At 41.5% G+C, this 27,356-nt stretch overlaps 1 protein-coding gene across 1 annotated transcript; it reads right to left on the reverse strand.

Moving 5' to 3' along the window:
• LOC139732110 (protein Wnt-5b-like) lies at positions 1-25,728 on the reverse strand. Its single transcript, XM_071642976.1, has 4 exons — positions 25,346-25,728; positions 20,761-21,029; positions 11,634-11,926; positions 1-1,394 (listed from the first exon to the last, which is right to left on the reverse strand). Exons 1-4 carry the CDS (start codon positions 25,549-25,551, stop codon positions 936-938), a joined length of 1,227 nt encoding a protein of 408 aa, XP_071499077.1. The 5' UTR covers positions 25,552-25,728; the 3' UTR covers positions 1-935.
• Between the last annotated feature and the right edge of the window lie 1,628 nt (positions 25,729-27,356).

The raw sequence follows: 27,356 nt of genomic DNA on the forward strand, positions 1-27,356 counted from the left end.
CACAGTCTGATTGTAACATTAAAAAGCTCAAGTAGCATAAAATGTCCATAGAGGAGCTTTCATGCTTTGAATACGTCTTTCCTTTTTAGATACATAAGTTTCCAAGTATTACTTTTCCATCGTTTTAAGAACATGGTACAGTCTGGAGAATCTAATATTTGTAATTCTTCGATAAAAATGTCGTATACACATCGGGTAATGTTCTTGCCACAGCATCACCTTGCTGTACCATTTCTCCATCATCTAATTTCACCCTGCTCACATCTCTGCGGGTCAACAGCTCTAGTCTGTTTTCAGTTCGGACAAGTCTTTCCATCTATATCTCTCTCTGCTGTCGTGTTTTTTTTTCTGTACAATTTAGCTGTCCAGTTAAGTCAGTGTCGGTCTAACTTTGGTGACCCATTTGTCGACAACAAGGTGACCCTTAGACACAGCGAGACCAGGATCATCAGATTTGCCGACGGGCGTGAGACGTTCTCGAAGTACTGTTTAGGCCTTTTTCAAACACAGGCGCTGCAGCTCAACAGTGTCAGTAGTGCGTCATGAGGACCGAATGGACAACAGAACTCAAGTTCTGTTGAATGGTAGGACCGACGGGACCGAATAGTGCCGAGACGACACTGGTGGCCCGAAGGTTGTAGAGCGCCCTCATTGCTCGTTCTACTGTCAGTGTCTAGAACGCCGACGTCCACCGACGTCACGCAGAAATGCAAACATCTGGACGTGAAAAGATTAAGCGCCAAATTTCGGTCGATCGCCTGCACTAACTGTTCTGCCCATCATAATGTAACCCTGCTAATTCATTTACATAACAGTTCTGATTTCCATTTATGAAAACATCACAAGATCACACTGTGCGCGTTGACGAATAGCGATGAAACGCCTCATCTCCACTGTCGGGCGAGGACGCAGAGAAAATAAAACGAAAGTTGTCTTTATTTACAAATATGCACATCCACCATTGTTCTGCACTTCCGACACTTGACGTAACAGCACCACTTGAATTTACATTTGCACCGTTCTACCACCTCCTTAGTGAAGGAATTGTAGCCCCTCCCGCAGCACATCAACGTGCAGCCGTCCGTGCCCATAGACGTCTTGTTGCACTCTCGGCCCGTGGTGCCCAGCGATCCGGTGCGGGGGTCGGCCACGCAGTAGTTGGGCGACTGCTCGAGGTAAACAAGATCGTCGCGCGTCGGTTTGTTGAAGCGCGAATCGACGTTGAGGAGCTTCCCGCGCCGGGTGACTCTCACCTGCGTAGCCCCGTCGTACTTGTCCTTCAGGATTGTGCCGACCTCTCGGAAGGGCGGGAGCTGCAGCCAACACGTTTTGAGGCTGCACGATCCGGACACACCGTGACACTTGCACTCCCTGCCTTTGTTGTCGGACACCGCCTTCAAGAGAACGGAGAAGAAAGAACGAACATTTTACATAATTATGTTCAAGAAAAATCTAACATGTGTATATAACATGCAATTCACGCAAAAACAGTGCTCCTTGGATACAAATTAATGATGTTGTGAAGATTTTTTTTTTAAAATACCATAATGTGTTTTATCATGTTTGGCATACTCCCGTGGAAAGAATGAATGCAAAACAAACCACAGAAAGCATCTTCTAGACTATAAAGAGGACGAATGAAGAATTAAAGAAATAAGAAAAAAAGAGGTAAATTCTCTGAAATAAATTACATATTGTACCTAAAAAAGAAAATGCATGTTTACTACTCGAAGAAGGAAAAAATGATACAGAAATTGCGCTACATTCGACAGTCTACATACGCCGCATATCCACTACAATCACAACCGCAATTAATCAAGGTAGTTACAATATAATATGTTTCTATTCGAGACTATACCGAAATACCAAACAGTGATGAAAGTGAAATGTTTCGAGACCGTTAGTGACAGATTCGTCACTTTGTCGACACCCCCTACCCCCGTCGCCAAGTTCCTAGCTGAGGCCCTTTTACAAATTGTAAGTAAAGGCTCTTAACCTCAGTCTTTTCACCCTAACAGGCGGGCACAAACAACTGAATAGACTTTTAAAAAAATGCTGACGGCACTCTTCTTTGCAATGCTTTGTCAGGGTTTACTCAACTGAGCTAATTAATCTTTGAAGACTCTTTCACCGCAGACTGGGTGAAGCGAAACCTGGCCAATATTTAGTTTGTAAATAATACCAAGCGCGCCCCCAGGCGTTCAGCCACAGTTCCTCGGGCTTGCCACACGTGTATGTTGAGCGTGCAACCCGGTTGAACCTATCGTTGGATGTCGATAATATATTTTCGGAAATTTTGCTAGTACTTTTTTTTCTTTTACACAGGTTCCATTAATCTCTGAAAGGGCCGAGATATAAAACAAACTCGTCAGCGGTCACCTACCGCCATTAAAGAAATGATCTTAGAAGCCCGAAGTGTAATAACAATGAGGGAGCATACCCTTCCCTTTTCAATGCAAAAGTTAGCGAGCCTCGAACTCTTTTGTATAAGCCTACTCTTTCCTTTATCTCATTTTCTAATCTAATCAAAATTACGAGCTTTTCTTCTTCAAAAGGAGAGTGTCGTAAGTAACAGGAAATAAACCATAAGATATCTGATTTGCATAAAATTTGCCTAATGAGAATGAAACCTTTACCAGAGACTCCAACCCAAAGCACCATCTGATCTGGAGATTCTCCCGCCTGAAACTCCTAGCAAACGGGAGACTCAAAGTTGATGTGTGCGAAGCACGAAGTTCCTAGGGTTCTAGATGCTCTCTGGTGCTATCTAAGGCTTATTTTTTCAACATACGATAGAAATAAGTAAGAAATCCTTTCCAACGGGAGACAAAGAGCAAGGGCGGGAGAAATTAAATCTCAAGCGGGAGAACGGGAGATTTTGCAAAAATGGGTTTTCGGCGGGAGATCTCCCGTCGAAAACGGGAGAGTTGGAGTCTCTGCCTTTACATTCTTTTTCATGTATAGTACTATTCTATGCCCATGAATGTGTGCATAGAATAATCACAGCCTGGTTCTCTGTATGATTCAAATGGGAAGGAAACCTTTACATTCTTTTGCATGAAGTATTATTCTGTGTCGATGAATATGTGCATAGATTAATCACAGCCCAGTTCTCTGTATGATTTGGTGCTCATTAAAAAAAAAAAAAAAAAATGGACGTAATGTAGATGATGCGGCAGTGCCTTCTTTGTGCGGTTTGAGGTTGGTAGGAAAACGGCAAAAGCCATTTCTGGTGTTTTCAGTGCTAGCAAGAAAACCGTGTTAATTTAAAACCATTTGATGAAGTGGTCCTAAACCGATGGCTACAGCACGTAAGTGCAGCCATAACCGCGAAATTGAATATTCTATCAGACCACTAAGTTAAGTTTGCTTGAGTCAAGTCGAGACTCATTTTGACAATTGCCTTGGTATTGTCTGGCTTAAATTGACTGCGACAATTCTCGCTCGGAATGCCAAGAGTGGAAAACAGAAAGTTGTACTCGATAGCTTCCCAAAAAACGACCGTTCTCTTTTTCCTCTTTTCACGCAACAGGAAAAATAATAATTATAATAATATTGATGCCATCGCGCAACGCCGGATATGGCTAGGAAATGGTCTGAATAAAGAGGCGCCGAGGGCTGTTTTGATTGCAACAAAGGGATTAACACCTTTTGATGTGGTAATTCAGTATTAAACTTGCCTTCGGACACCGAATTTGAGCTGTCAAGCAAATAAAACGAAAAGCTGCCTTACACTTAATGCCATTCGGTCCTTTTCTTTCAAATCACGTGGGGTTCATTGTGGGGCATTAGAAATAAGGTGCTCTACCAAAGGCAGAGGCTGAGCATGCTAAGATCTAGTGGGAAAAGTAATTTTGTTCTAATTGACTGTGAGAGAAGAACGTCAGTGGTATCAGCGATACAATATCTATCTAGAGCAGGTGTTGTGAACAAAGCATTCGGCAGCAATGTCCAGCGTTACGTGTGTCTGGTAACCTTAACAAGAATTGGTCGGGATGATCTACATAGCCACTTTAAAGAAACAAGAATGAAAACGTGTGTTCTGTGTATCTGAAGTAAAGTCTCTTTATGTATTGTCCATAGTGCAAAAGTGCATTCTGAACATTAGATGTCAATGTAAAGTATGCAATCTAACAATCTTCTTTTCCCGTAGCCTGTGATACTCACATGATATCGACCATAGACTAACAAAAAGAGAGACACTGTAAATTGCAAACTGCGCAAGGGATGCTGTTATGATACAAAAACTATTTAGTCGGGTAACGCCGGAATCAGGGAGGTGGGAAGACACCTCCCTGCTCAAATTCTTCTCGCCATGGTTTGGCTATAATATGTCTCACTCATCTTAAGAATCTCGCGAGATCTCGCGAGATAAAACTGATTCAACTGAACCTGTATCTCTGGTATTTTACAGCCCTGGAATTACTTGATATTGCTTTGAATGCACAAACAATGGAAAAAACTCAATCTGTCAATGCAGCGGTGAACATTGAGTTATGTACAATACGAGAAGAGCAATAACAACTAAACTGATCATTTTCCTGATATTTTGGTGAATGCACAACATTCAAGCTCACTAAAAAACACGGACACACACACACATACACACAGTGTATATACTCTCAAGCAGACAATTGACACACACACACAAAAAAGAAGGACTCGCTACCGATTATATCGCAGAGTTTGTTGAGAGTTCAACTCGAGTGAGACCACATTCATCTTCTTCATCCTGATAGATGTTGTAACGAAATTTCTGGGGAAAGGGAAGTACTATCGCTCACGTGACAGGTCATTTTGACATTGGGTTGAAATGGGATTACGCGTTCAAGGTTATGAAGAGTAGTCTTCGATCATTTCAGTGACAGACCTACATTGATGATATACGAAGTAAAAAGAAATCCGGTGGCTACTTTCAGACTGATTGCACTCACGTTTTCTAGGCAGTTGACGGAGATGGGATTGGTAGCCGAGACTAAATTTCACCTTATACAGGAAAGTGGTGACGACGTTCTGAGCCTGACCCTTTTTCGTTCGTGACCCTGCAACATGTCAGCCACTTTGAACAGCTATCAGAGGGGGCTTTACCGCGGTAAACCTTCCTGAGATGACAGGGATTATTCGGCCTCGGCCAGTCCAAATACATCAGACCCAAAATAAATTAAGAGTGGCATATATATTCCACTTTGACTTTTGACTGAAATGATCGCCTTATGAGAAGCTATCACTGCGGTGCTTAGCTCGGCATCAACAATCGTCAAGCCTAATTTCGCTCGATTTCCCTTTTGTTGAGTTCGGAATGCATTACAGAAAGAGAAATTACGCGGTGCATTGAAAGTTTGGAATCACAACTTGCAATTGTAACACGTGTGTACCGCTATTTTATAAAAAGGTTACTTTATGAAATGTACTGAGTATTAGAATTGGCAATGGGCTGTCGCCGTTATTCATCACCTAATTTCGTAAATGTGTTGCTGCTCTATTCTTATTTGATGCTATACTCTCTAATTCAGACAGTCGTCATCGTCAACTAGAGAAACTTGTGTTTCAAGATTGAACAACAAAATCCAAGAACCTATATACTTCCGATATTTAAATCGGTTTTAAAGTCTCCAGTGCCACATACATCGTTATGACTATTTTCATGACAGATTTGGCAATAATTTGCTCGTATCAATTTCATTCTAAGAAGATAATGAAATCACACGGGATACAATTTGAGCTGATATCTCTGTACACTAACTTAACACACAGGAAAATAAGAAAATTGAATTGATATCGTAGCAATAAGCATTCATCGCTATGATATATGCTTCCCCTACGCAAGGTCGGCAACTAGGATTTTTTTTTTTTTTTTGCGGGGGAGGGGGGGGGGGGGGTTCGTTCATCAAGAGGTATTCATAATGATTGAGTATGAGAGAAGGGATCTGCTCCGGCCATCAAAACTAGGATGGTCCTAATCCAGGCATGTCAAACTGTCGTGGATCAAGTGTCGGATCTTCGCGGGTTGTTGCCACGAACTTGACGCTGAGATACTGAAAAAAAAATGATCTGAGACAGCCAGTCATGTAAGCTCCTGTTCCTTGCATCCATTCGGAAACGAGGTTGAAGACAAATAGGGCACGTAGCGTACTTCATATAGCCTCTACCAAAGTTGGTGTAAACCATTCCTCATTACGATAAATTTTGGGTGGTCATTATTTTCTACTTGATATTTATAGTGCTTTGGGGGCATATAATATTGTTCCAGCTGCGTAACGTGATATATAACTATCATCAAACATGGCTTCTTTTTACTCTTTTCTTCTTTATTCTTTTCAATATGAATTATCATTATATAACATGTAATTTCTTCTTCTCGTCATCCTCTTCTAATTATCATCTTGGGTCACTTTATTTCATCCCGTCACATTTCCCTCCCCTTGCCTTCTTCGTTTCTTCTTTTTCCCTTCTTCTTCCGCTGTCCTCCTTAAATTCATCTCCCTCCTCCAACATCATCTTTTTATTATCCGCCATTCCTCCATCCCATTCTTTTTCTTTGATTTCCTTTCATTTTTGTTATTTTTTTTTCTATTGTTCAACTCCTCTCCCATCCTCGACATTGTTTCAAAAAATCTTACCATGAAGGTATCTTCTTTTACCTCAATGTACTTTGCTGTGTATATATGGAAAACCACCGGGAAAAAAGTGACGGGAAAATAAAAGTTCTCACGGTCGAAAGTTCACATTGATGATAAATATAGAGGGCACTCACCCCATAGCAATGGGCAATGAGTCAGCCCCCACATTTCTCTCCCCTATTCTCTGTCGATATCTTTCTCTTCTTCAATTCTCTCTCTCTTTCTTTTCCCCCTTCTTTTCTTACTCTGTCACCTCCCAACATCTTTACGGTTTTCTTATGAATATATACATTTCTATTTGTGATGTTTCTCCTTCTGGTCCACTTTTTTCTTCAGAATATTTAAGCAGAGCCTAAGGCGGAATATCTCATCGTTTCGGGCTAATGCGGAGTGCTAAATGTTACGAAAATAATGAGATTTTAAGCGAAATGAATAAATCTTTCTTAACCTACAAATAACAAATGGCCTAGTTGAACTAAGACCTCGGGCAATCGAGGAAAAAAAAATAAGATGAAAAAAAATGCAAGTGTGAAAAATGATTTCGATAGTGACATTTTTCTTCTGACATAACTTACACACTACACACTTTCTGCGACGTCGAGCGTACTGGAACAGCTCGATATTTTTTTAATATCTTGGCGAAGTGCAACAGTAGCTTGCGGGCACTCGCATATTTGGTGTGGATCGCCTCGCAACGTATCATCGGTATTAATCGACCATGGGGAATTTTACTTGGAGATGGGGAGGGATCAGGAGGAGTGACTTTTTCTTTCCTTTTATATACCTCTAAATATTCCTCCCCCTCCCTCCCTCCCCTCCCCCTCTTCTGGGCAGACTTTGTTCGGTGTACTTATATGCTGCGAAAGTCGAGCCGAACTTTCATAATTATTTCCATCATCATTACGACGCCGAAGAAATGACAGGAGCCACAAAAAAAAGAGCAAAATGGTTTAGAGTCCATGCTTAACTAGAGTTTGATACAGAAATCCTCACAGATTTTACACAGAATCCGCAAGCTTTCCCTAGTCGATGGCTTACTGACATTAATTCCCAATGGAAGTGACGGCCTGTGTATTAAATGATAATCATCGTATATTGTTTCAATAGTTACAGTATCTCAATATTTGATGTGTGCGTGACACAGAGTTTGATTTTTTTAAGGGCAGCTCTTAGTATTTTTTTTTCTGAATGATTGGAAGGAAACTCGCGAAGTTCATAGCTTTATAAATATGGCGTTTGAAGAAGGTATCTAAAGGTACAACAGACACCCAAATTTGCCCAGGACAATGTAATATCTAGATGATACACGTACAGACATAGAGAAGTAGACCACGAGTAGGCTTTTTGAATTCTTCATTTTTTTTTTTGTTGGCGAGAATATAAATTTAAGTTTACTTGTAGCTGAAATCACGATATAAAAACCTTTTCTCCAACCCTATAGCTTGCCAACACGGAGAGTTAATATGCTGACTTCTTCAAAACAACTGTACAACAAGAGACCCGCGGGTCTAGCGCTCACCTGAGTATCGCAAGTTCACCTTTCACGCAGTCACTAATCTAAATTACACACAGCTCTACCAAAATTTTAATTTGGGGGGATGGGGGGCAAGGAGCATGGTGCCCATTTTAACAAATTGAGATCCTAACCCCCTAGGGATGCTACCTGCCAAGTCTGGTGAACATCCATCATGAGATTTTCAAAAGAAGATGAAAATGTACAATTTAAGCCCCGATTTGGACCTCCCAACCCTTCCCCCTGCCCGCAAGGGGAGCACCCCTGGATCTGCTATCAAACAAACTTGAAACTACAGTCATTAATGTACTAACTCATAGTATTAACTTAGCTCTATCACTTCTGATTCTAGAGAAGATTTTTAAAGATTCCTTAATTTTGGGAGGTTTGGGTCCCTTGGGGCCCTCCAGGTGGGACACGGTGCCCACTTGTACAAATTGAGATCCTACACCCCTAGGGATGCTACCTGCCAAGTTTGGTGAAAATGGGTTATGAGGTTCTCAAGAAGACGATGAAAATGTACAATTTAGGCCCCATTAGGACCCCTCCCACCCCTCCCCCCCCCCCCTCCCCTGGGTCCCAAGGGGGGCACCCCTGATTCCACAATAAACAAACTTGAAACTACAGTCATCAATGTACTAACTCATAGTATTAACTTAGCTCTATCACTTCTGGTTCTAGAGAACAAGATTTTTAAAGATGCCTTAATTTTAGGGGTTTGGGCCCCCTGGGGCCCCCTGGGTGGGGCATGGTACCCATTTTAACAAATTGAGATCCGAACCCCCTAGGGATGCTACCTGCCAAGTTTGGTGAAAATCCATCATGAGATTGTCAAGAAGAAGATGAAATGTACAATTTAGGCCCCATTTGGACCCCCCCCCCCCCCGCCCCAAAGGGGGCACCCCTGGATCTGCCATGAACAAACTTGGAACTACAGTCATTAATGTACTAACTCATAGTATCAACTTAGCTCTATCACTTCTGGTTCTAGAGAAGAAGATTTTTAAAGATTCCTCAATTTTTTTTATTTTTTTTTTTTTTTTGGGGGGGGGGGAGGGGGGGGGGGTTGGGGCCCCCTGGGGGCCCCTGGGTGGGGCATGGTGCTCATTTTAACAAATTGAGATCCTAACCCCCTAGGGATGCTACCTGCCAAGTTTGGTGAAAATTCGGTCTTGGGGTTTTCAAGAAGAAGATGAAAATGTAAAAAGTTTACGCACGACGGACGACGGACGCCGGACGAAGAGCGATCGCAATAGCTCACTTGAGCCTTCGGCTCAGGTGAGCTAAAAAGAGGGAAACTTAAATGCCAGTAATATTTGACGAGGTTTAAATGTCTTTACACAAACATGAATCATTGCCAGAAATATTACTAGTTGAATAATGATCTCCGTTATTCGTGAATGATGTTGCTCCGTCTCTATCCATATTGCAATGATATATCACTTTTGTTTGTGTTTTTCATCACAGTCAATAGGTGGCAATCCGAATGAGTGGAGTTTTTTTTTTTTAATGGCGCAAGAGATAAGCAACGACTTCAGCCCACAAATCTCAACGTGAGTTCTCTTTCTAGCTGACATGATCTGTTAAAACAAATTCATTTCACTCTTGAAAACCTCCCACTAGTATTACCAAACGATTACTCCCACTAAATCCCCTTGTTCCATCTAAATTCTTTCGTCGACATTGATTTTAACGTAAGTGCATACATTCTTTCTGGGTCGTGTATCAACGTAGAATATTTGTGAGTCATTTTCACGTCACTGAAAGATGAATGAGTTGAGTAAAACCCACACGACATTTGTCGAAAATATGACTACTTGCGTGCAAAGTGAACGCACGCTTTTCTAAACTGGAGCGCATAAATCAATATTACCGAAAAAACAGATAATTCAACGCTACTCTCTCAACAAATTGGCGTCTTGACTCAAAGTAACCTTTCTTCAGAACATGCATATGATACTCCCTTGTTGGACGTTAAGCTTCTGCGGAAAGAGGGATACAAAATACGACGAATAGGAAGGTTTTATTCATTTAATTCTTTTTCTCGTGTCGATATAACGACAAATCCCTTGTCAGTGTGCATCAGGAGCCTCACTCAATGCACTGCTCGTGTACAATTTATCATTCATAATCCTGTTGATCGCTTGGTTGACATAGGGAAATCGGGTCTCCACGCCTGTCTTTAAATCCCCCGATTACACCCCGATTACACCTCGGATTAAGGGACTTGTCATCATCCAATCCACTCGACGGACAAGCAAGAACTGGTCCGGCAAATTGGTCTCTGACACGGAGTGAATGCTCGGCGTAAGAGAAAGGGCGCGGGCACGTCGAGCGAAAAAAACGAGATTCTGACATGTCATAACCTTTCCTTGTGTCTGTTTTGGGTGTTTGTTGGTTTTTTGCTTTTCTTGTTTACTTGCTTGCTTCTTGCCTTGCATGTATGTCTGTATGATGCTTGTTTGTACGTGTGTGTGTTCATAATTGTTTATTCGCTTGTTTGCTGGTCAATTAATTTGTTTGAATCTGCCTACCCATTGCTCTGAACTTCGGCAGATATTTGGCTACATTCTCGTCAGCCGACAGTGGAAGAGTTTCGGGTTGCAGAGCATTCAGTCAGCAAGACTGAATAAGTAGGGATGAAAATATAAAAATCAGACTTGCCAGGCATGTTTACGAGATATTTATCATAGTGCTTGTCTGTTCTTACAATGTTATATGTTATGAATAGTAAAAGGAGCAAAATGATAATTTTGGGAAGTTTCGGGGTATGTTTGAGCATCCATCATAAAATGCCCAACTTTTCTCTCGTACTGGGCCCCGTCACATACAATTTGAGATCAAACATAAGTCAGAAAAAACAAAACGTAACTCTGTGAATACTCAATTCTGATTAGCTGATACCCGACTTATGTTTGAACACATCTTCTTATGCAACAGGGTCCTGGTATTTCCCTGTGAAAAAAAACTTAAGTGCCTGCATAAGTGTAGCTCAGATGGGGGAGGGGGATGCGGAAAGTGGAAGGCGAGGTGGGGTTGGGGAGTGGGAAATGAATACGCATACAGCTTCTTCTTTTTTTTTGGAAAGCAGCTTTTGTAGCTAGTAACTGATATCGAAATTATTAGACCGAAAGTTGTATTGTATTTTTTTGTAAAATGTTAACACTATGTAGGTTTAACAGTTACGATTGTGAAAATGATTTATCGCATTGGTGAAAGCTACTGAAATTATTGTGAAAACAGTGTATATTGTTCTGTACAATTTTGTTCTTTGATAGATAATGAAACATTCTTTAAAACAGAAAGAAAGCATAGTACTTTTTTGGGGGAGGGGTACATTGCATTGTGGCGGCATCTTGGCGTTATTTCGTGATAACATGACTGGACATACGACAAAGTCGGGAGCCTTACGATCGGAAGGTGGTTGCTCGTAAAGACCCCCCCCCCCCCCATATTAATATTAATCATGATACGATATTGAAATTTTTTTCATTGCTAACCCTTCTGCCGGCCTCGTTATTGTGTAGGTTCATCTGCTTGCGGGCATAGGCCGCCGTGCCTTTCTGCGGGTTCGTCTCCAGCTCTCGAGCATCGACGAACTGCTTGGCGAATCGGTAGCCGTAGTCGATGTTGTCCCCGCAGCCGCCCCACACCCAGTCCCGAGGGAGATCGGACGGGCGCGACGACTTGCTACAGCCACACGTAGACAGCTGACCCTCGCGGCAGGAGCGGCTGATGGCGTTGACGACACCCGCCGACGTGATCGAGTACGTGAACGCTGCTTCCCGACTCGCTGCAAGAAATGAAAAAGAGGAAAAGGAGATACCCTGACGCACATTACTATGCCGCTGATTTCATGTAGGGCAAGGCAATGTTAAATCAAATATTACAGTGAATATATAATTTTGTGATTTAACATGTTAAAATGAGCTAGTCAAGGAATAAATTAGTTGAAGAAAGTTGAAGATAAAGAAGTTGCCAGGAAATTTCCATTTTTTTTTTGTCATGAAAATTATTCGGCTGTGAGCCTATCATAAAAGAAGTACATATAAACAAATAAAACTGCAAATGCAAAACACGGGCACCGCATTTATACCCAAGTCTCACTGATATGCTCCCCTCATTTCAGTACTTTCATAACGTATATTACAAATGTCTTTCATCAATGGGGTTATGTTTCCCTTTAATCATGTCCAACGGGGAGATCAATGGCCGAAACGGACGAGTCAATAGTCACATGACCCGAGCTGGTCCGTGACTCCTGACACTGCGACCCTCTTACTCATTGCTTGACTCACGGCTTCCCTGACTCTTCGGGGAGCTAAAAAGACAACTGGATTGAATAGAAGGGCCATTGGAGAGCTATTGCCTCCGTTCGCATGCATGGTGCATGCATTGGCACCTCTCGCCGTACCATGTTGACACTATTGGCAGCGCTTGGACTCAGGGGTCCTTACAATGATAATACATACATGCGCTCTGTACTGGGCGCCAAACGTGTACCATACGCTGTGGACCATGGCCAGTTTGAGTCTTACCAGGGAGGTACTAGGCGTACCTCCTTGGTCTTACCAGAGAGGTCATCTCCCTGGTCTTACCTTTCAACAGTCTCTCTATCTGGTAGAGTTTGTTTGATAGTTCTGAGAATTTGTCGAAAATTTACTGATGGTTTGGAAATGAGAATGAGACAAAATTATTAAGTGCATACCCCCCCACCCCCCACCCCCCACCCCCACCCCCACCCCCATCTCTACTTGTAAAGCAATTCTAATTTTCAAAAACTTCAATTTGTCTGCGTACCTCGGAATACAAATTGCGTTAATACGGCTGAGCAAAAGCAACATATACATTTATAGAGCATGCGTTATTCACCAGTGCTCTTAATTTTTCTTAGTCTGTTTCGTTATATACATGTCAACGGATGCATCTCACCTATCAGAAGACCGCAAGGTATGAAAGCAAAATGTCAACTCCGAATCTGTCATGGATACTCACCACGTTCCACCTCCTCCCCCCCCCCCCACCACACCCTAATAGACAGGAAATATATAACGAACCATTTCCAGCGTATCGATAATTTAATGATTTTTGCCATTAATCAAACGATCGCGAGACACTGGGTAATGGTGTTTTCTAACTTTTGATGGAGACCGCGTCAAATGAAATTGATTGGAGCTGTATGAGAACAAACCACAAAGTCTAATTTCATGGACGGCATAGCACGGAATGATGCCCGCTGCCTTTTATTGTATTGTGCACTGCCACAAACTGCGTTAATCACCGTGGTTGCCAAATGACCCACCTGCACCTGGTCCATACGGAACGTGATCTTCGTAATGGCGCCCTGCGAGCTGCAACATCCATCAAGTTACACCTCATTCGTTTAACCCTCTTACAAAAATACCGTCTCAAAATGTCGCCAACATTATATGCAATTAGAGCGCTAACCGATTCTATGACGACAGGCGTGAGTGTTTGCAACTTAATTGTATACCAATTTTTGTCTGTTTCTTCTCCTCGAAAGGTGCTCCTTGAGAACAGGTATTTTTGTGCTTTTTTTCTTTCTTTTCCTTTTATTCCCCCTTTTTCATGAAAACGGATGATTCTTGCGGTGATACGAATAGTGCTAAAAAAACATACTTATGGTGACTCACTTTTTTTTTCGTTTTGGTATAAGATACCATTAATATTGTTTCCATTACCATATTACATCTCTCTAAATCATATGAGATATCAAAGATTACATACGCAAACGGTTCAAAAGAATACTCATCACGAATAGAAGATGCCAAAGTGTTCTTCATACCGCCTTTCCCCACATTATATCCAAAGCGGAATAATCATTCGAATGAAGTAACATTTACCTCATTAATCTTAGGCTGATGAAAAGTTATCACTTCTCATGGATCACTTATTTGATACCGATTATGGATTTCAAAATTTCTAAAGCTAAACATCTTACATCGTTTGCAATGCTATAAAGCAAGTCATTTTTTTAACATATGGCTTCAGAGGTGACCTTTGTGTTGCTCTTTATGTTTGTGTGTGTGTGCGTCAATCATCAGCATGGAGCAATTTCATGCTTCAAAGTTCTACAGCTTTCCCCCTTTTTTTCAGTCAGCTGTCAATAGTGATTCAAATTTCGTACACTTAAAAGAAATAATGTATGTCTTGGAATGTGAAATTTATGGACAAAATACTTCATGATAACATTGTGACGGCGATCTGTTTGATCTTCTTAGAAAGAAAAAAAAAACCCCGACACGATAACTAACTTGTCGGGGTGGATATTTGGCGTAGAATACGCTTCGACAGGGTCGACCAGTTTAATTCAATTCACCCTGTCAAAATTTAGCCTCCCCAAAATGGCAACTTTTTTTCTGTTGAGAAATGAAAAGCACTTAATCAGCCGCAATGTTGGCGGAGCCTCGATTTGCAGCTGACACTAAGCTATATCGTGATCTTTGCACGGATGTGATCCGACACTGAAACATTTGTGTCAACTTTTAACGAGATTTCGAAAAAACCACTTATTCCTTTTTTTTTTCATCCCCATACAAGACACGAAGGGAAAACGCCGGGTAAACATAACAGCAATTGGACACGTGTCGGAATACTTTCAAGTCCGTCCCAATCAACATGTACACGTTTAAAGGCATGCCGGGATCAAAAGTGACAGTGCCACTGGGGAGAGTGACGTCACATCTCCTGAAGATAACAATGCTGGTGTAACATTAGCGGGGGATGACAGCGTCAAGGCGGGGCGGGAACCGCAGGCTATCATCATCAAAAATCGTTTACTCTTCCCCTCCTTGACGACATCCAGTCAGAAAATCACGGACCCTTCGAGAACAAGAAAGCGGAAGATACCTGCCCCAACTTCAGCTCGGTTTGTTTAGTTAATCCTCCTGACCTGCGCCTGCATGGGCCGGTGTAATGACGTTTCGGGTAATGGAGACCCGCAAGTTACATGAGTCGTCATTGAACATGTTGTCACACGAGAGCTGATGTTATTAAGCACGCAGCCGATTCAACAATCCCGCCGAATACCAGAGAGCCGGTTGTTTGCGTCCTTTTACACGCGACAACACGTGATCCAGTTGGAAAAACATCTACATCTCAAACTCTGTGTGTGTGTGTGTGTATGTGTGGTGTGTGTGTGTGTATGTGTGTGTGTGTGTGTGTGATGAAATGTGAACGAATAAGAAATCTCTTCGAAGACTGTCTCAAATTGAATCAGTTCTTTAAATAAAGATTAAACTAAATTGTTATTTCATGTTCAAGTTGACTCTATAAGAATTAAAAGTGAGTAAAATCTGTTTCGCGGAATGACGAAAGGTTTGGTTAAATCAGGCATCAAACAACAAACTTATGAAATTGTAGTATCTTACATGTTTTCATAAAACATGATCACTGCTCAAGAGTACGACATCAATCCCTCACTTATCTCCGGATGACCTATTCATTAGTCTTTCAAAATTTCATTATCACCACATGACCCTGTCACTACTACTAAGTACTGCAGAAATTTTGGTCTCTTATCGCCGTATCTACACAGATCACCACTGGTCGCCTCTTTATCGTATCATCAGTCTTACAGTGTACGTGTAAGTGTTTCACTTTGTATTGATGTCATACAACTGATGTCTGACACGACATAGGTGACAGGTTTCACAATGGCTTAGGCTATTTGCGTGTTGTCACGAAGGCCCTGTGTGAAGAGTTTAAGAGGATAACGTTTAAAAACGGAAACATTCCACTTCCGGTGGAACAAAGAAAGCATGATTAGGGAGAGGTCAGTCACGGGGGGGGGGGGGGGGGGGGGGGGGAGTAATGATAATCCTTAGAACATCAGGGAGGGGTCACTATTAATAGGATTTGCGCTCCCCTCAAAGGGAACTGATCTCAGTTATGCACGACGACTAAGAGATTGTTTGTGAATGGGATGTGAGTACGAATGAAAGAGAGCCGATATTGGTGTATTGATTCTCCCTGTTGTTTAACGCCTCCTTCCGCGGGAGCTAAAAGTGATTCTCCACGACTATATGGGGACTACATGGTGTGCTGAGCACGCTATTAGCATGGAGCCAGGTAAGGAATTAGCGCGCAATGCCGGATTAGTTACGGTCTGTTGTCCCGGTCTTTTCCCGAAATTTAACAGTTAAAAAAAAAGAAGAAATCTTTAGCCTCTGGAAAGAGGAGAAAGTGCTGAATGAATAAGAGGAAGAAAGGAGCTCATAAGGAGGGCATGTATTGTTATTGGCAATATCTTGAAGGAGAAACGCATTAACTTTGTTTGTGGTGTCTCATCGTGGTTCACACCACAACACAATCTAAGTAATCAAGTAGCTTTCCCGTACACATAATGTTAATGCTTTATATTATTCATTTATTTGTTTACACTGTGCATTTCGAATCTATCGCCTGCGATCAAAGAGTTATAGATTACACAAGAAAACAACACTTTCTGCAGTAATTTGGCGTAAATGACTCAGTTCTGTTTCAAGAGTTGTTATCGGGTTTGCTTTTGTATTACTCGTATTTGGTGTACATTACAGCTTGCTGTTTTTGGTTAGTCCTCATATTGTTATGAAAGCAACAATTTCTCTGACTAATCATACACGAATGTTGTTGTTGGTAAGGCAAGGGGCTCATTGCACGCATTGCCTATTGCCCATTACACTTCCCAATAGGGGCTTCATATACCGTGCTAACTGGCACGTCTATATTACACCAGGACCTGGTGCCAGTGATATCAATTCAATTCAATTCAATTCAATTCAATTCAATTGAATTGAATATCAGACTGAAGGAGTAAATTGCTTGGTGCAGCCAGATGCAATTTGCAAACCAACAACAACGATTCGAAAGTTTAAATAACTCTCCTGTTTACACTTGAGACTTCAAAATTCCTGCCCACACTCCTTCTTTTATTCTTTCACTTTTTCGCTTCTTTTTTTTTTATTCCAGAAGCCCGATCACTTCAAATTCAAACGTGCGATCGCAAACTTTTCAGCTACTCTTTTGTAACAAAATTACAGCTTCCTAAAAAGTGAAGTTTACCTCTCATAACAGTTATTCTGTCTGCATCGACGTCTTTTTGTCGTTTTCACGACCCTTACACCAGCGCCAGACTTGATATTGTTGGTCGGTTATGACCGGTACCATCGACAGTACGTCTCCCTATTCTTGACTGTGTTTGCTCGTGCGTGTTCGATAAATAGGTCTACATCACCACTCAGTGCACCCGTCAAGGAAAAGAAAGAAAGAGTTTGAGAACACGCTCCTGGATAAAGTCTCCAGACGCCGATCTCCAAGTGTAATTAAAGTGATAGGGTCTTCCAAAAGTGAAACAGCTACTGCCATTCCTTCGAATAAATCGGCGATTTACGGAATGGCGACGCGTTTATACGACAATTGTTTTATATCTGCGGGAGACGGAGGTATTATCAAACTCTTCCATAATGTAACACAACAGAATTGCTGCCCTGCTTCCTAAGATTGATATTTTGTCATTTGTAATAACATGTTTGTATAATCCTCTTCCACTCTACAGGTATTACAACATAACGAAAGTATAAGATTAGATGATAAAATATAACACTTCAGAATATTTAAACACTTAATATTTTATATATTCTAGTTTCTTTTAAAAACTTTTCTATTTTGAGTGTTTTCAAACTACATGATTCTTTCTTATCTTTCAGACTCTTGCCTTTGTGTATGTTATAGTGAGTGTGTGTGCCTATGACCCATTTCTGTTACTGTTTTTTTTTTCCTTTCTTCTGTCGCTCAAGAAGAGACATATTTGCTTCGGTGAAATCTGGGAACAAATGCGACAATACGGAGTCATTGGGGTTTAACGTCGGAGAAGAAGGACGAGGAGAAGTCAAACTTTTCCAAGTCCTGAAGAATGTAACAGCAGGAGTCGAACGTCAAATGGATTGACGGGATCGCTTCCGCATGAAACCGGTGAAGTGCCCCCTTACACACGCACACACACATAAAAAAATTATACACCCTTTAAGCAGTCCCCCAAAGTTCGGACTTAAGTTAACCGGCTTACATGTAGGCCTACTTACATATTCATGCGGCTGAAATATCTAAATGCTGAATAAGATAGGTGATTATTGTGTAAATTCGCTTTTTTAAGGACCTGTGATGCTATTGCCTAGTCTGGAATAGGCTTTCGTCTAGTATTTGATGGAAATGGTTTGCATCAATATTAAGGGCAGTACCAAAATCTCATCCATTTGCAGAAGAGATATTTGTGATTAGTTGGATGCAAATTCGTTAAAAATCAGTTCAAACCGGAACTCTGGAAATATACAGTAGATTCATAAAGCATTTGCGCCATTTGAATCCACACAGTGTTTCTCTTATTGCTAGTTGCAACGTAATATTAAAAAGTGCAAAATCAAAGCAAACTACACACTTTGACACCCAAACATCAGTAAATATTTTTGCATCCCATCTCATCAAGTATACTGAAGTCATGATATTCCTTTAAATTCTTTACTAGCTCCATGTTGTCCATGAAAGAAAATTTCTCTAAGTTCAGGGAAGTAATCAGAACATGAACAAAAATAATTCCTTAAACACGATTGGCTTACTTTCTGATAAATTGCGATATGGATTGAAAGGGGAAACACACTACACAACACTTCGGTGTAATCTTTGCAGATTATATCTAGGCCTGTTCAAGCATGAAGCTGTATCAATTCTTGTCACAAGAAGACAATTATTCGCATACCTCTGTGTATAAAACTCAATAAAATATCATACGGAGGTGAGTGGGCGGTTAGTACTGAAATAACAGCCTATTACAACTCAATCTACTGTAACCTTTCGCACCTATAGCATTGACCGCTGTCTTGAGGCGGGGCTATTAACACCAGATAATCACATCAAACTTAAACCTTGTGTACACATATATATTTTTACTACGTTTCCTCTGATAAGGTTCTCCAGAACTGAATGTACTTGGGCCCATGTTCCGACGCACTAAAACTGAACGTACGTGAACAGTCAGAAGCCGTGAAAAAAAAGGGTCTGACATCACTCGTAATAAACTGAGAGTGTCATGAAGCGTATGAATAATATTTGTCGAGGTAAACGTGTTGGAATCCGCACAGCACTGGGCTCTAGTGGGTGATAAAAGGTGGTCACTTGACCAAGAAGTTGGTAGGTGGCAAAGTTTTTATCGATTTAAACTTGGGATGATTTATGAGCTTGGTACACATTATAACACGGCAACCGTGACCGGCGGTAAATAGGACAGTCCTAGTTACAGCAATAGGCGTAGAGGGATTGTTAGAGTAAGTGCAAAAGCTTCTAGTTTAATACTGGTTTTGCCCATCTCACAACCCGAAATTGGTGACGAATTTTACAGCACTACCGTGTATGCACTTGAACTTTATTTGTATTCATATTCTGTGGGTATGGTACGTTTCTAATAAAGTCAGTACTCAGATCAATACGTGATGTATGGAGAGGTTTGTGGAAGATACACCAGAGATCTTTGAACTCAGATGCAGGGAGGCTAGAATTGAAAAAGTGTGAAAAGTTACAGATCGGTTTGATATTTATACGAAGGAGTACATGGAGTTCACTGGACATGTAAAGTAGTCATCTTGATCACAGGCATGTTGGGTGATTGCGTGATAACCTTGCTGTCTTGTGGATGGGATGTACGTGCATCATCTAACGTCATTTTCAAACGATTCGTTCAGTTCACCTCTCATCTCAGGAAGTAACACGAATACCTTATCACCACACGTTCCGAACAGACGTAGGAAAGAGATCACTATACAAAACAAAATACAACGGTTGCTTATACACAATATACTGATACCTGCCTTACGGTGAAGTATAAAAACAAACAAACAAACAGACTGCTAATTGCAAAGCTGCAGTCTTCATTCATAAGCATCCCCCTTAAAATAATAATAACAATATACGTATTATATACATATGAATAAAATGCATTTACAATACTAACAGCCCATGCTTTCCAGTCCCATTAAGAATGTGTGGACCCTCTATCACCATTGGTCCATAAGAACGCTGACAAACCGAATGACAAATAGAAGTAAGAAGTTGTCTTGGATCCCTGTGTCTTAGACATCCGTGTCTTAGACACCCGTGTCTAGGACCGTCTTGTGTTGGCCCCTGCGCCTTGGACAATTGTATCTTGGACACCCGTGTCCTAAACCCCTGCGTCTTGGGGCCGCATTTTCTTGGGCCCATGTGTCTTGGACAGCTGTGCCTTGCCTTGGACTCTTGTATCTTGGACACTTGTGTCCTGGACTCCTGTGTCTCGGGGCCTCATTGTCTTTGGACACTGTGTCTTGGACACCTGTGCCTTGGACCCCTGTGTGTTGGACCATGTGTCTTGGACACCTGTGTATCGGACATCTGTGTCTTGGACCCTTTGTCTTGGACCCTGTGTGTCGGACCCTGTGACTTGGACATCTGTGTAATTGGGACCCCCCTACCTTGGATTCTATATGTATTGGACCTTGTGTCTTGGACCTCTATGAATTAGACCCTTTTACACTGGATCCTGTGACTTAGACCCTGCGGTCTTGGACCCTGGATTCCCCTGCCACCCTCGATCGTACTCACGTGTGTTGAGGACTCTACCGAAGACGTTGTTGCTGTCGACCGTGCTGCAGTTCCATCGTCGGTTCCGGAACTGGTTCTGGCACTCTTCGATACTGAGTTTGGCGCCCTCGCTTATTGGTGCCATGTGGTCCTGAAAGAGCTGGCATTGTTTCTGCTGGCCCGGTGACAGACCCAGGAGCTCACTGCACAGGGGCTGGGTGCCCAGAATGAAGAGTTCAGGGTTGCGAAACGCGTCGAACTGCTGCACGCGGGTATCTAGACCGAGGTTTCTGTTCCAAGGGAAGGGTTATAAAGGCAAACGGAGCATGTGGAATGTAAGTAATCAGCACGGTTACAAAACAATATCATCAACATTAAGAAGTTTCAACATCAACACCCACACACACACACACAAACAAAGAAAAAAGATACAGGAAATGGTATTATTATTCGGGTGGTTGGATGACAGCTTGTTATACGATCACAATATTTGTGGTTAACTTGAGAAGTTAAATGATAATGGATGATTGAGCTTCGGCTGCCGTCCGACTGCTGCCAAGGGAACTGAGGTACTGTAGTTGGATATTACTGTCTGACAAGTGTTTTATGATACAAGGATTGGATTCTGCTGAAGACAAATCACAGTTCGTTCATGAAACTTTCTTTTTCAAGTCGTCACATGACCAACACAGTCAAAAAATGGTTAAGCTAATTGCGCGTCGTTATGAGAATCGTCGGACGCATGCCTTTACCGAAGAACTCGATACCGTGATCTTTACGAGTGGAGGGACTACGGTCAAATCGACAGCCTGAGACTTATTCACATCAAAGAGCTATATCTTCATCTCAGACGGTTTTAAATCCCTAATTCCGCAAATGATAAGGCGAACAAATGATTTGAATAGCATGTGCGAGGTAAGAAGAGTACATCAATTTATTCTTAGTAGTGTGGCTGTCATCCAGACATGTTTCATGAAACCTTTAACCTCATTTTCAGTTACCAGCCCCTAATCGGTCTCAAGTTTGGTGTATACAGAGCAGACTTTGAAGTCTACTTGCAACAACCGTAAATCGAATCTAGTTAAATGGTTCTTATCATCAAAGGGGTTGCCATGTTACTGTCATATCTCGGCATGATAGCTGGTAGTGCCTGTCCAAAGAAAATGGACTCGACCTGTAATGAGGTGCGATGAAAACAACAATGGCACACGAATTTACCCCGTGTGGCGAAGATATTTGCACGCCAAATTCCCTTTCGGTAGGCTTGTAATACGAGAACAATGTCAGTAATATGGCGTTGGTCAGTGCTTGATTCTAGGCTTTTTTAAGGCGATTTTGCTGAGCTGGCATGAAAAAGAGGTATCACTTGTCACCTATTCAAGTGTCATCGATGGATTCTTTTGACGCTCTTTTAATGCCAACTCCCACTAAGGGTGATGGGCGTACGATTAAAACGTCTAAATTCTGGTCTTGCCTCGTTGATCACGATGACTTCATCACGAAGCATCTGGACTGTCGAGGTAACTTGTTTGCGCGTAGCGAAGCCTGCTTCTTACTTGTACCGTTAGAGAGATTCTGGGCACTCTGCGTCAGTAAACCTTGCGCCCAATGCATACCTCGTACTTTCTGTAAGACCTTACAATTTCATCTGGGCTGGCATGAAGAAAGCACTCAAACAAAGGCTATGTCGGCTCAATTGACAAGTTTTCTTGGTTTTCCCCTCCCTTCCCTCCCCCCCCCCCCCCCCCTTACACCCCACATGTTCAATTCACAGGCAAGGAATGTGGCGGCATGCTATTATGTAAAGCTCCGTTGTCACTGGTGCGTTTCGATGGGGAGGGAGGGAGGGGGTTTATCTAATTAAACATATACCCAAATCTTGGTCCGGAGAAGAAGGAAAGAGGTAAGGAGGCGTTGGGGATGGTGGCGTCAGGGTTGACCGCGGTGACAGAAGGAGGCGGAAACAATGCAAGGACAAGCCGCCCAGCGGATTTGTGACTCGAGTCTGGCTATGATACTTCTCGACAATGGGCCGCGAGAAAAACTCTCAGGTCACGGTTTGGTGAGCTGATCTCCCTCCCAACATTTCCACGCAGTCACACAATCTTCCTCTCTTTTTTTTTCGTTCCATTTGTCAGTATCTTTGATATCCCTGCATTACTACAATACACACTACTCGTTTCTTCCAATCTTTGCTTTGCTGAACTTCCCCTCGCTAAGTTTTCTCCCTCCTACCCTTTTCCTACACACATCGTTTTACTCCATCCCTCTACATCCCCCTTTCTCCTTCGTTTAGAGGTGTAAGAAGAGGGTGCGTACAAATGTATGTTGGTTGCACTCCTTCAACCTGACAACGCAATTCACCACTCGACAATTTTCGTCTGATCTCTGCTAAATGATGCTTTACCCCCAAGTCGTCCTAATCTGTCCCCCGAGAAAGCCTCCATTAATTTGCCGACCTTCTCTTCGTTTTGCGCGTTTAGTGATTGACTGAAAGTATTTCCCAGTCCAGAATATACCTGTATCCATCAGCGGAAGAGTGCAACGCGCCTCTTGCCAGGTTATCGTCCAGAACATTTACACAGTTTATTAACGTTTATGCGTCTTTATATAGTGGTACATGCTGTGGCTTAGTTGATGAGTTTCTGGAATATTAAACTTGACATCAAGGGTTCGAATCCTGCATGGCGCCTTCATCTTTGGACAATATTCCCTTCGCATTACGTTTCTGTTTATCAAGATATATGATAACATAAAGATGGATATGTGGTTGACCTGATGGGACCTTTTGATAACAGTACTTTAACTGCAGAGTCTTTAACGAGTAGGTGATAAGAATTATGACAGTCTTATCAATTTTGCTATTACTACTCTAACAGAGTACACTTATCATTACCTATGTATAATACGTTGTTGTACGAGGACCTGATGGTTAAATACAATCACACCTGAATACACAAACATGCGTCATTTGTATCAAGATAGGTATATCAACTACGTGTGACGTAGAATAGTGTGTTCGAAAAAAAGAATGGATAGCCAAATCATTGATTTCCTTTAAAAAAACAACTGCCGCTTTCATTTCAGCAGGGTCGAAGAAAACAAAAATACAATCAATATTTCTCAGTATGACTTGAGACACACATTAAGTGTATGAAACTTGCGAATTATACTTCATTAAAGGAAAAGTTCACCTACATAAACATAAGGATTGAGAGAATGTAGCAATATTAGTAGAACACATAAGTGAAAGTTTGAGGAAAATTGGACAATCCGTTCAAAAGTTATGATTTTTTGAAGTTTTTGTGCAGTAACCGCTGGATGAGAAGACTACTGCAGTGTACGATGTCACATGCGTACAACAATATAAGGAAAATATAAAGAGAATTTCACAAAATTCCATCTTTTGAAAAAAGTACAAATTCCCCTGACTCGTTACCGACAAATGTTACGGGTAATATTATTCCCCCTGCCTTTAGAAAGAGGCAAGTCAAGTGCTCTTTTATTATGCGAAAAAAAGTGAAAATATGTTGAATTTTCTTTTACATTTTCTTTATACTGTTGTACGCATATGACTCACAAGCTGTAGTAGTCTCCTCATCCAGCGGTTCCAACACAAAAATTAAAAAAATTCATAACTTTTGCATCGATTGTCCAATTTTCCTCAAACTTTCACTGATGTGTTCTACTAATATTGTTGCATTTTCTCAATCCTTATGTTTATGAAAGTGAACTTGTCCTTTAATTTTTCATTTGCCTGCCGAAATACACAGTATGGAACCGGCACTTTAGGGTCTATACTGGTCACTAGTAAAGTCTGTGGTACGATGGATGGGACAAAGCTTTTGCGTAAACTACTTGACCTAAGTTTGGTCTGTAACTTGTCAGCACACAGATAAATTTCTCCCATGATTGATACTAATTCACGGAACCTTACAATTAAGGTTTTATTCATCTCACCAGAAAGCCTAAATAACACCACAAACACATTTATTTTTTTTTTCTTCCGAAGACGCTAATAATGACCCTTCCCAACCATTATCTCCCAACAACATAATCGTCGCAAACTGGTGGTACAGGGAGGAGAGCTATTATGGACGCTGATTATCACTGATGGGCGAGTCCTTCTCCCAGGATTGCGGTTTGGTGGTAGCATGTACAGTGGACTCCCGTTATAACGAAGTCCTCGGGACCGGCAGTTTTCTTTCGTTTTAACGAAATTTCGTTATAACCGAATGAATAAACAATAAAAATACATAGAGTTGATAATGTTACGGCTCTAAATTTTATTTCGTTGTAACCGGAATTTCGCTATAACCGTGTTCGTTATAACGGGAGTGCACTGTATACTGTTTTCATACAGACACAATTCAAAGAGTCAATACTGATCGAGCTGTACCTAAAGATTGGCTTATGTCGTCACTTATACGGATGCAGCGAACTCTCCTTAAAAAAAAAAGAAGAAAAATCATCACAATGACACGTGACATTATAGGGCTTTTGTTAACAAATGAAAAAAGTATGAAGAGAGCTGACAAGGCAAGTGACCATGTAGGAATAGTCATAGGGGCAGAGACAGAAAAGGAGGGGGACAATTATTACTTACATCCATGTTGTGTCCTGCGCTTTGGCTATCGAGACCGATAAAAATCCAACGAAAGTCCAGAGCAAAAGTAAGGCGCCATTTTTCGAGACCGACATCACCGACGAGCGGCGAAAGAGATGCCGCCAGCCAGAGGTTTTCGTCCATTCAGTGTTCGAGCGGGGCCCTGACATCGTGTTCCTGCACCGGTCCGATGATGATTGGTCCATGGTACCATCCACACAATGCAATGTCAGTCTTCCTCGTGAAAGCTTCCCATCAAAACGTATATTCCGTGTGAGCGGCGGACTGGCGTTTCCGATGACACGTCCCTTGTTCGAAATGCAGACGTTCAGGTTCGAGCAGAATAAAGAGCATCCTTGAATATCCGCACTACGTATCCAAAGTCGACCTGGGGGGAAATAAGAGAAATGCATTGATTTTAAAGCTTGCACACATTGGCAATGAACATCTTGAATACAGCCAAACAAACGTAATCATTGTAATGGTAAATATTTTTTCTTTCTTACGGATCACGGCGACGTAATCTTACAGTTGGCCATCACAGAGTTGGAGAAATACACAGACATTTAGTCATGTGATATGATTTCCTAGTTTTCTCAATCGACGAAGGCGATAATGATGTAACATTTCATCGTTTATTTTAATAAAATACGCTCGGTAGACAGGAAAAACGCTTCGCGACTATACAACCAAAACACGCCAGCGAAGCGGACAGGCGAGAGCAAGTGGAGTGGTCTGATTCGGCGCTTTGAACACATCTGACTGCTCGCTGCTCTCTGATGCAATATATTGTATGAACGAATCGCTTTGGCGCACAGCACTCCCTTAAAAAATTCGTCTCGCGAGGGGAACCACAGTAAAGCTTCTGGAAGCTGGAATATCACGCTCCGATTGGTTCTCGCAAGTTCGGCTTATTTCTCTCTCCCTTCTCCCTCTCCCCTCTCTCGCCAGACGTCCACCTTCTACCACGCCATAACTCGCCAACCATTGTTTAGACGACTGTCCATGGCAGTGGGTACAATGGATTACGCTTTTGAGGTTTTTTGTTTGTTTGTTTGTTTGTTTGTTTGTTTGTTTGTTTTTTGCTCAGCTGTATAAAAGAAGAACGCCACTCTTTACATAACATTTATGGAACGCTCTATAAAAGAAGAACGCCACTCTGTATACAGTATAACATTTATGGAAAACACTTTTCAGCCATTAAAAGAAAATGAAAACAGAGCTCTAAAAGGAGTCGTACTGACTCTTTGATATTTCCTTAAGTAATATTTAAATACTGTGAAGGAGAGTCAATTTCTCATTGATATTATTATCACACTTACTCATTATTTCCGCAACAGCGAACAATCTTGAGCAGAGATACGTCCAAGCTCAGCATAACAATATAGATGTAATATCACCACGATGCACAGTAGTCAAAGTCAAAGATGCTTCTGGTACAAAACACGGGCAAGTTAGAAAAAGACCGCTCACACGGGCATGAGGACTCAACAAAACAATAAAAAAGATATTTCTTTTCTTTCCAATGATCTTCATTCTGTACTCAAAAAATATTTTTTCCACAAAAACAAATATATAGTTATCATGTTTGTTTTGAGAGACAAAAACGCGCGAAAACACATCTGCACAAGCACCAATAATCATACGAACGAGAAGACCTACTAAAATCTGGCACATTCCCGCCTCGGTCCGTCTTTCGTGAAACTTAATTCTTAGACATAAAAATTGGCAGAGGCAGAGTAAACACAGTCATTCAAACAAGGGAAGTTTACCATTTGCTGCTTCCAAAGGTGACAAAGTGTCAATATTGACCTGGTTTTCGAAAAAAAAAATCTATTGCCAGGTAAACCCGACCCTGATGGTTTGTCGACACATTTCTTTTATACGATATGTTTGAACTCGGGGATTGAAAACTGAAAATAATCTGTCTGTGTATTTGAGTTGACTTTGACTTTTGTTGAAAAAAAAGAAACAAAATACGATATAATATGACATTGTAACCACTCAACAT

This window comes from Diadema antillarum, unplaced genomic scaffold (assembly GCF_040938485.1).
Source record: "Diadema antillarum isolate AM-2024a unplaced genomic scaffold, OU_Dant_1.0 seq00000400_RagTag, whole genome shotgun sequence".
Taxonomy (NCBI): Eukaryota; Metazoa; Echinodermata; class Echinoidea; order Diadematoida; family Diadematidae; genus Diadema; species Diadema antillarum.